We start from the raw sequence: 11,332 nt of genomic DNA on the forward strand, positions 1-11,332 counted from the left end.
TAAAGTATATTCTTGTCATAAGAGTGCATTTTATTGTTGTTGTTTCTTTTATTGTTTGTAGCGGTATAATGTGTTTTGCATGTAAGTTTGATTAGGTTGAGTAACCATTGAACTGTGGGGGTAGTGACCCATATGCATGACATTGTTTTACCATAGTTCATCTCACAAGATAATTGGAAAGACATTTGAACTACAAAGTATGGAAAGGTCTTGGGCTATCCAAAAAATTTTCAAAATGTGGGGGTGTCTTGCCAAGGCTATTGTGAATGAATCTAAAAAAATATATATATATTTTTTTTGAGACCTAGAATTATCAAGTAGATGTTCATTGGTGAAACTCATAATAGTGATGTTTGTTTTCGGTTGTCATGAGTGATAACAATTTTGTAGATACCACACTATTATTGAATGTCTTATATGCTAATTTTATTTGAGGTTGTGCTTTTCGAGAAAAATTGCATAGAGTGGTTGAATGTTCATAATGAACTACATAAGATAATCCCATTATTTCTGCACAAGAAATTTGGAAGACTATCAATGAGTATTTCCACCATTAACGGTGATAGTGTTTATATGTTTCTTAAGGAAGATTCATTAACCTATAAGGAAGTTGTCCGCCTATGAGAAGTGTCTTTTTTTGAAGGATACAACTCCTCTAAACTGGACTCTTGATTTATTGGGGGATCTATAGGTTGAATTGGATCTTCAAGAGAAAAACAAAGCGTGATAGTTGTATTGCAAAATACAATGTTAATAATAATAGCCAAGGGTTTCAATCGGAGACAAAATTTATACTATTTTGAAACCTTGCTCATATAACTAGAATTTCTTCTACAAATTCTAAAGACTCTAGTTGAGTAGTTGTCTTGGAACTACAATACCAAGTAGTACCGGGTGATGAGTTTGAAGGTATACAATTTAGTTAAATCTTTGTATGAGTTGATTCAAGCGGTATAAATGGCATGAGCAATTCAACAACATATTAGTGTCATATGGATGTCAAAGTGTGGTTGTTGATAAAAAAAAAAAATGTGTACTTTCTTTAGAGCAAAGCAAGACATATGTGTTAATCTCTCTTTGTTTAGATGATTTAATATCATGAGTGCTAGCATTGAGAATGTGTATGAGACAGAGAAATTCCTATTTGAAACACGTCATAAACCGTCATTGAAAATGATAGTTTATTATGTTGTTAAACTCATTTCAGAATCGCTATATTCGGGTTGTCAAGATGTTGACGTTTTTGAATATGGTTGAAGGCCACAGCGTACCTTAAACCAAACCGGCCGGATGGTATAGGGGAATTTCGGGCACTACAGAATTGAATAACTGGTGAATATAGGAATTAAAACTCATGTTGGTCTCATTATATTGTTATAGCACTTAGTAGAAATATTTTTCATTGAAAAGTATGGGTATTATGATAGTAAGCATGTGTTAACACATTTTGTGGCAAATATCCATCTTATGAAAAATAATCTCCTTGTGTTTTCTCATACTAAATATGTCAATATCATTGGTAGCCAATTGTACTTGATGGATAATGTATGTGAGACATGACATTGCCTACATTAATGGCATCTTGAAATGATAACCCATTGTGTCCTTATAAGGAACTTTGTTGTATATTGTCGATTATCCAAGTACTTATAAGCAGAGCCATTGATTATGGACTGATATTTAGTAGATTTCCATCATTGTTAGAAGGGTAATATGTTATAAACCGGATCCAAAGAATGTTTATGTGTTTACTTTTGGTGGAAATTGAGTGTCTTGGATATCATCTAAGCTAATCGCCTTAGAAAAGGCATGTGATGATCTTGGAGTGGGTTAGCAACCTCTTGGCAAATCTTCCCATTGGCTCTAAAACAGCCTCGATGTGTATATGCTTTGCAATTGTCTCATTGCAATAGCTAAGACATGTTATCTTATGTCAATGGGAAAATAATACATGTAAGTTGAGATATAACTTAATCAAGCAGCTGCTAGAGATTATGTTAGGTTGGACTTAGTTTGGCCACATGTCTAACTGCACCACTTCTTTGGAGGCAAGTGGTTATACGTCGAGGGGGATGGGACTTTTGCCTTAGATAGAGGGCTTACGGCGACGAACCCCACCTATGTGATTGGAGATCCCATGAATTAGGTTCAAAGGGAAAAACAAGTTACCTCAAATTAAGCTCTGGTATGCTATTGTCTTTCTTTGAGACGTCCCACCCTATGACTAGATAGCATTATTGTATACTTTGTATAACTTGAATAGCAATGAGAAAAGGCTGAGTTATTTTACTCTTAATGGAATCCATAGTCCATTATTTTTTATGAGATAGTGTATTCTAACTGCTATGTACACTTGATGGATATCCACCTACGTGAATGTAGAACCTGGCGGTTCTTATGAGTATTCGGGCAAGTACTCTAGAGCATTCACATAACACGAACGTATGAGGGACAAAAAGCAAACACCGCGGAAAAGGGCATATAATGAAAGAGCAATGTGGGTGCATGTCCTCTATTTTACTACAAGGGAATGTTGGTTCAAAGATTTTTTAATCCACCACTTTCACGTATTATAAGACATGTTACCCTATGACTGGTTCAAGCCCGTAAAGCACCGATATCTTATGCATTATTTTTTCTCGATTCTCTCCGGCATTTCGTTAACCCATTTCTTTTGTAATATCCTATTCCAAAATAGTGGGGGACTATTAGTATTTTGAAATAGTGGGGATTGTTGGAATCTCTTGTGTATTTCTAAATACTAGTGTGTGTGCAAAGTGGAGGAGATGAACAAATGGTATTCTCGCCACTTTAGTGCATAGTAGATAGTCCCACATTGGTTATCCACCACATCGGGTAGGGTTCGGCCCGGGGCTTGGAAATCTTGTTGTGGGTAGTGGTTTGACCCGAATAGCCTAAACTTGTTTTGCCTTTTTCTTAAGCGACAAGTTTCAAAATTCTATTAGGAGTTGGTCTCTCTTTCTCCTAACCTCTATAAATAGGACTGTGAGTCCATAGAAAAATAGACTTGATCGAAACTCAACTTCGAAAAACGAAAAACTCAAACCCAATCCTTTTCTTCTTCTCTTCTTCTGTCGGCCCAGAGATTATATTGTTGTTCTAGAGGGTAGTATGTTCTAGTGCAAAGTTAGGCTCAGCTGTTAACCATTGAATCCTGTGGAGGAAGACGCCACTTGTTGCCTTTACGCACCATTGGAAGGGCAAAATCTTTCCTTAAGGACTGACTAATCCGCGCCTTGGTTATTCCCGATTCTTCTTTGTCCTTGTTTATTCATTGCTACTGTTTCGCTCGTTTCTTTTAGTTGTTGTGTTCATACAACTATTCTAACAATTCCAACAATTCCCCACTATTTCAAAATACTAATAGTCCCCCACTATTTTAGAATAGGATATTACAAAAGAAATGGGTTAACAAAATGCCGAGAGAATCTAAAAACAATGCATAAGATCTTTGGTGCTTTTTTCGGGTTTGAACCAACCATAGGGTAACATGTTTTATAATACGGAAAGTGGTGGATTAAAAAATCTTTGAACCAACATTCCCTTGTAGTAAAATAGAGCACATGCACCTACATTGTTCTTTCATTATATGCCCGCTTCAAGGGTGTTGCTTTTTTGGCCCTACTTGCGGCGTGTTCCATGAATGCTCTAGAGTACTTTGCCTCAATACTCATAAGAACCGACCCAGCTTCTACATTCACGTAGGTGGATATCCATCAAGTGTACTGAGCGGTTAGAATACACTATCTCATAACAAAATAATGGACTATGGATTCCATTAAGAGTAAGATAACTCATCCTTTCTCATTGCAATTCAAGTTATACAAAGTATACAATAATGCTATCTAGTCATAGGGTGGGGCGCCTCAAAGAAAGACAATAGCATACCGAGGCGACGGGTGACTTGTTTTTCCCTTTGAACCTACTTCATGGGATCTCCAATCACATAGGTGGGGTTGCCGTCGCCAATAAGCCCTTTATCTAAGGCAAAAGTCTCATCCCCTCGACGTTTCAACCACTTGTCTCCTGTTAAGCGGTTTTGTCAGAGGATCGGCCAAATTTAACTTTGACCTTACATAATCTAGAGCCACAACTCCAGATTCCAGCAGCTGCTTTATTGATTGTAGTCTCATACGAATATGCCTACTTTTCCCATTATACAATTTGCTCTTTGCCTTTGCTATCGCTGCCCGACAGTCACAATGCATAGGTATAGGAGAGCGGTTTTGTACCAATAGGAAGATCTGCCAAGAGGTTTCTAAGCCACTCAGCCTCAGCACTTGCTTTATCTAAAGCAATAAGCTCGGACTCCATGGTTGAACGAGCTATCAAGGTCTGCTTAGAAGATTTCCAAGCGACTGCACCTCCACCTAGGGTGAAAATATAACCACTAGTGGACTTGATATCATGAGAATCAGATATCCAGTTTGCATCACAATAACCCTCTATCACAGGTGGAGTTTGTCTAAACCGTATGCCATAATTCATTGTTCCTCTCAAGTACTTGGCTAGTCTCTCTAACGCACTCCAATGTTCCTGGCTAGGACAATGAGTGTATCTGCTTAACCTGCTAACTGCATAAGCAATGTCAGGTCTAGTGCAATTCATCAAGTACATGAGACTACCAATAATTTGGGCATATCTAGACTGAAGTACACTATATTGAGCATTTTTCTGAAGTTCACTATTTGCCTCATAAGGTGTCGACACAGGCTTACTATCATAAAAGTTAAACTTCTTCAAAAACTTCTCAACATAATGTTCTTGTGAAAGTGTATAGCCATCACTGTTTCTAATGATTTTGATTCCAAGAATCACATCAGCTTCTCCCAAATCCTTCATTTCAAATTGGGAGGATAAAAACATCTTGGTGTTTCTCACAACATCAAGGCTAGGACTCATGATTAACATGTCATCCACATATAGACAGATAATCACATATGTATTCACATCAAAAGATTTAAAGTAAATACATTTATCAGCATCATTTATGTGATATCCATTAGACATCATGACACTGTCAAACTTTTCATGCCATTGTTTTGGCGCTTGTTTCAACCCATATAAAGACTTAACTAACTTGCATACCTTATGCTCATTCCCCGGTACTATCGTACCTTCGGTCGCATCATATATATTTCTTCATCAAGATCACCATTCAAAAATGCAGTTTTTTACATCCATTTGATGAATAAATAAATTATGAATAGCAGCTAGAGCCATTAGAACTCTTATAGAAGAAATCCTAGTTACAGGAGCATAAGTATCAAAATAGTCAATGCCTTTTTTCTGGGAGAATCCCTTGACTACAAGTCTAGCCTTGTATTTCTCAATGGAACCATCGAAGTTTCAATTTCTTTTGAAGATCCACTTGTAACGATATAGGTTTTAAGCCCGGGAGGTAGATCCACTATCTCCCATGTGTGATTAGCTATAATCGAATCTAGTTCTGAGTGTATAACATCCTTCCATAAAGGTGCATCTCGAGAACCCCGGTGCCTCATTATACCGCACAGATCATCATCAAGAAGAAATGTGTAAAAGTCATCACCAAAATTGGTGGATTTTCTGTCTCTTTTACTCTTCCGAATTTCTTGTTCGAAATTTCAGGATCTGGCTGATTGTTGTTCACTAGGAGCAACCAACCTTTCAATGCCAATTCTCAAAGGAAACAAATTCTCAAAGAAATCAGCATTTTTACTCTCTATAATAGTGTTAGCATCGACAAGGTTATTATCGATTTTATTACTAAAAATCTATATGCAAAGACTATTATGAGCATAACCAATGAACATACAATCAACAGTTCTAGGTCCCATTTTCTCTTTTTAGGTTCGCTCACAAGAACCTTAGCAAGACACCCCCACATTTTGAAATATGTCGTTAGGTACATGACCTTTCCATAACTCATATGGTGTCTTATTCCCTGTTTTCTTGTTGGGTATCCTATTCTCAGATATGGGTAGCGGATAGGATTGCTTCCCCACAAGTTCAGGGGAAGCTCCGAACTTACAAGCATAGCATTCATCATCTCTTTTAGTGTTATGTTTTTCCGTTCGGCTACTCCATTAGGACTTCGAGAGTATGGTGGAGCAAATTTCTCATGAATAATGTCATTCTTGTCACAAAAGTCCCGGAAGGGGTTAGACTCATACTCTCCACCTCGTCGGGCCGAAGTCTTTTAATCTTACAGTTAAGCTGGTTTTCAACTTCAGCTTTGTACTTGAGAAACATCTCACCTGCCTCATGCTTGTTTCTAAGTAAATATACCATGGTGTACCTAGAGAAGTCATCTATGAATGTAATATAATAAAACTTCCCCCCTCTAGACATGGTACTTCTGAATTCACCCAAATCCGTATGAATAAGAGTTAGTAATCCAGTTTTATCTCTAGAAACAGTTTTGCAGGGTTTCTTCATGGCTTTAGTCTCAGCACATATTTCACATTTATCATTAGAAAAATCAGAAATATCAGACAATAAACCACATGCTTTCATCCTTTTCATATACTGAACATTCACATGTCCTAGTCTACCATGCCATATATTAAAAGAGTCAAGCAAGTAAGCAGAAGCAAATTCATTCTTATTAATAATAATGTTGTCAAGTACATTCAACATGAAAAGACCACTGTTATTACAATAACCTTTACCAACAAAACCCTCATTCTTTGTCAGAACAAACTTGTCACTCTCAAAAGTCACCTTGACGCCAGCTTTTCCCAGTAAGGACACAGAAATCAGATTATGACGAATCTCAGGAACATGAAGAACATTACTAAGTGAAAGGGTTTTCCCTGAAGTTAACTTCAGTAGAATCTTGCCTGTTCCCTCAACAGGAACAGATCTAGAGTCACCCATATAGACCTTTTCATCTCTCACTAGTATGTAGTCTGAGAAGGCTTCAACATTACCACAGACGTGGCGGTGGCACCGAATCTAGTACCCAGTTCTTCTTCCCAATGGCCATGAACACTTGTGACACCACAAAGAAAATAATATCATCTCCCTCAACTAGATTAGCATTGGGAGGATCATCGATTCTTTCTTGTGTGCCGCAGACCGAAAAGCCCTATGTCGGGTTTACCACAAACATAACAATTTCCATTGCCGATTACCACTCCTTTTTAAAAGAAGTCCCTTTGACCTTGAAATTCTTATTTTTGTTGTAGACTTACGCTTTTAGAGGTTTTGTTAGATTTCTTTGGGATTACCTTCAATGATATTGGCTTTAGAATGGAATTCCTTAGACAACACCTCATCTCGAGTCTTGTTCTTTTCCTCTATGTGAATGTGAATGATCATATCCTCAAGGGTTATCTGCTTGCGCTTATGCTTCATACTATTTTTATAGTGTTTCCAAGACTCAGGGAGTTTCTCAATCAAACATCCAGCAAGAAAGGTTTCGGGTAAATTAATACCCTCAGTTTTCAAATCATTAATCAGCACATGATAATCATGGATTTGAGACGTTACATCTCTATCCTCTCTCATATGGAACTTTAGAAAAGTCCCAATAGCATATTTCTGAGTACCAGCATCCTCTATTATGTATTTCTTGTTCAAACTCTCCCATATATCATGTGCATTCTTATTTGAACAATAAATATCAAAAATTTCATTGGACAAGGTACTCAAAATAGCATGACGACATACCTTATTCCCATTGAGCCAAGCAAATGATTTCTTTCAAATCATTAGAACCCTCCATGGGTCTTTGTATCGATGAGATACCTTGCATAATTGAGTACATCTAGGGCTGTGAACACCCTTTCTCTCCATCGCTTGAAGTGTGAACCGTTGAAGGATTCAATCTTTGACACATTGGGTAAGTTGCGAGCATTCAGTAGAGGTGCAACATCTCTCATAGACGAAGTAACTTCCATGACTCCAGAATTGGTTTCCTTGATCGGCGTGGTGTCAACAGGTGTAGACATCTTGTTCTTTCCTTAAGATTGTTGTAAGCAGATAAAAGAAAAACAATAGAAGACAAGGACAGAATAACAGGTAATAACCAAGGCGCGGATTAGGTTGTCATTAAGGAAAGATTTTGCCCCTTCCAATTAGGGCTGGCAATGGGTTGGATCGGTCCGGATATAGGCAAATCCAAAATCGATCCGCTTTTCAACAATACAGACCCAGAATCGGACCCGACCCGAACGGATATTTGAGTTAGAGAACCAGAACCGAACCGAAAACTTTTTTTTTATTCCGGATCCGATCCGTTCCGAACCAATAAGCTCAATTTCAACCCTAAGAACCGAAGTTTTTAATAATTGATCCTAATTTTCGTTATATAAATATTAAATAATTTTTTTTTTTTGCTAAACACAAAAACAAGATATACAAATAAAAAGGCATAATGAATGATTTGAAATCCAAATTTGTAATAGAAACCATCTTTTTATTATGTAAAAAAATATTGTAATATTACATATGTATTTTGCATATTTTATTTTGGAACTTTAAATATTGCAATGCTGTATAAGGTAATAGAAATATATGGTGGAGGAAAATTAGAAAGAATAAGACTAAAAATTTTAATTGGATTAGGCCCATAACGGTTAAGTACATACTTAATCCGAACCAATCCAATAAGAGTCCGGTTCTGATTTTAAGACCCGAGAACCGGTCCAATATGCTAACTACCTGTCCCAGACCCGTTTTTATTGGTTCGGACCGTATCGGTTCTTATCCGACCCATTGCCAGCCCTACTTCCAATGGTCCAATGGTGTAGAAAGGCAACAGTGGCGTCTTCCTCACAAGATTCAATGGTTAACAAAGAGCTTGATTTTGCACTGTAAACGGACTACCCTCTAGAACGACAATATAATAACTCTCTCCGGTGATAGGAAGAAGAGAAGAAGAATAAAGCAATTAATGGTTTTGTTTTGATTAGGTGTGTGGTGGGATGAAGGGCTGTGTGTATCCACGAGTTCAGCAGCTTGATTTTGCACTAGAACAGACTACCCTCTAGAACAGCAATATAACTCTCTCTGGCGGCTGATAGGAAGAAGAGAAGAAGAATAAAGCAATTAATGGTTTTTGTTTCTGATTCGTGTGTGGTGGGATGAAGGGCTGTGTGTATCCACGAGTTTTGTTTCTGTTTCGCTGGTATACACGAGTTCTCTCTCTGTTCTGTGTTGATCTCTCTCTAGGTTACCAGATGGGAGAAGGACACCTCTCAAAGTTGAAGTAGAACTCTAGCCACCCTAGCCGAAACTTGCAACAATTGGTAAGCCTAAGCCACTACCCACTAGACAATAAGCCCAAGCCCAAGCCCGAACCCAACGCAGGGCGGGCGCATGCGTGTGTGGCTTTGGGTGAGTCCTCCCTCCTAACACAAAAGCTTTTATACCCTAAGGGCACGCCCTTATGATGGAGGAATTTCTCATATACCTCACTTGCTAGTGGTGGTTCACCAATGTGGGACTAAACAACACACAAGTATTTTGGAATACTCTTAGAGATTCCAACAAATATGACATCTGTAGGATCTGATGCATTGCTTTTGTTTGGTGAGGGTGATGCTGATGTGTTCTTCAGCCTCTTCTTTATTGTGGAATTCCAAAAATTCTTTATTTCATTGTCGGTGCGTCCAGGCAAGCGTGCTGCAATCTGTAACCACCTGAAACATTTGAAAAAAATAATAAGCTTATTACTTCAAATAAAATCAACTAAAGGATATATTGAACTTCATATATATATTGTTGTTAATGCATGGATGGATCGATGCTTGCTTAATGTCTAAACTATAAAATGAATTAGGTAGCGCAGGGTCTTCGACTAGAAGTGCGCGCAGATGTAGTCTAGCTAGCAGCCTAGAACATTGGTCTTAATTATGGAGTTATGGTCGTTCTCCAGATATATATAAGGCTACACTTAATAAAACATACTCAATATTGTAATCTAAAAACAAACTACTTACAAATCACAATCATGACCAACATGTGTGTTTACAAAAATTCAGTCCCATACTCCCATGTTAGCATTAGGCCACATTGCATTGTAAGCTAGCTTGTAACTAAATAATGACTGATAATGCTTCTAATCTGGATTTCTGATCATGCTTGAACAACATGCTGGAGTGTATTTAGACAGATCTCTAATTCTCTAAATTAGTTCAGTGAATGCATGCACACAAGATGCAGGCTGCATTGATCATAATAAAATGTGCAAAAACAATATTCACATGCACACATATATGCATATCAATACAAGACTTAATTACTTCACTAAGTGTTCCACATTCCTTGTCTTAATTAGCTAGCCATGTTTATATGTGTATTTGAGAGAAATTGGTAACGACGCACAATACCTGTTTCCAAGAACAGAATGCAAATGGATGATAAGCTCTTCTTCTTGTGACGAGAATGCGCCACGTTTGAGATCAGGCCTTAAGTAATTAATCCAACGAAGTCGACAACTCTTGCCACATCTCTGCAAACCAGCATTTCTTGCAACATCACTCCAGCAACCTTGCCCATTACTCAATATATAATTCATGAGCTTGTCGTCCTCTTCTGGTGACCACAAGCCCTTCCTAAGCTTGACATTATTAATACTGTTCATGCTGTTTTTCCCTGGGGGATCAGGCTTCCACATCTCATTATGATCTCAGTAACCTTCCTATTCAACCCTTTTGAAGAAGTCCCTTTATTTTTTTTCCCAACTGATTGATGCAGCCCGTAGAGAAGGTAAAGCTTTATAAGAAGAAAAGAGAAGAACTTCATGGAGTGGGAATGGTGATAATGATGATGGAGATGGTTGTGGGGTTGTGGGGTTTGCTTAGAATATGGAGAAGAGATAGGAGAGGAGAAAGGGGGGATTAAAATGTTGGTCGATGAGTCAAGTGAAAACGGTTTGGAGGGGGATGGATGGATGGTCTTATTGTCTTTGACTCTTGTCTTTTTCCATTGAATACTTCACTCACAAGGTAATTATCAATTTTGTGTACAATACAGGGAGAATTGAGAAACAGAATACAGAATACAGAAATGAGGATTTATATTATCCAATGAGGTTTGACGCAATCGTATCCAACCATTGAGCTTTGGAGGGGATGCTGATCTCATCTTCGTATAGGAATACATAGATTATTATTAGCCTCATCAAATATATGTCATATGTATGTAGCTTTCTATGATTTTCATTATTTTTGCCCATTTGGTGAAATACCGTGCGGTTTACATTCATGATTATAATCATCAGATTCACCATCGTGAAATATAGATCATAATCTAAATCCAAGTGTCCTGTATGGCTGTGTACAATAGTTTGACACCATAGTTTTGTTTGAGCAGAAGTTTA

At 37.7% G+C, this 11,332-nt stretch overlaps 1 protein-coding gene across 1 annotated transcript; it reads right to left on the bottom strand.

The window, feature by feature from the left end:
* Positions 1-9,318: 9,318 nt before the first annotated feature.
* Positions 9,319-10,845, bottom strand: LOC147483426 (transcription factor MYB46-like). Its single transcript, XM_086578062.1, has 2 exons — positions 10,341-10,845; positions 9,319-9,650 (listed from the first exon to the last, which is right to left on the bottom strand). The coding sequence occupies exons 1-2, from the start codon at positions 10,625-10,627 to the stop codon at positions 9,455-9,457; spliced, it is 483 nt and encodes a 160-aa protein (XP_086434188.1). The 5' UTR covers positions 10,628-10,845; the 3' UTR covers positions 9,319-9,454.
* Positions 10,846-11,332: the final 487 nt, after the last annotated feature.

This window comes from Coptis chinensis, chromosome 8 (genome assembly GCF_015680905.1).
Source record: "Coptis chinensis isolate HL-2020 chromosome 8, ASM1568090v1, whole genome shotgun sequence".
Classification (NCBI taxonomy): domain Eukaryota; kingdom Viridiplantae; phylum Streptophyta; class Magnoliopsida; order Ranunculales; family Ranunculaceae; genus Coptis; species Coptis chinensis.

Excerpts from the sequence above, each read along its gene's own strand:
- LOC147483426 (XM_086578062.1), bottom strand. The coding sequence starts at position 10,627 with ATGTGGAAGCCTGATCCCCCAGGGAAAAACAGCATGAACAGTATTAAT. Across the intron at positions 9,651-10,340 it reads CATTCTGTTCTTGGAAACAG|GTGGTTACAGATTGCAGCAC; the intron begins GTATTGTGCGTC and ends CAAATGTTTCAG.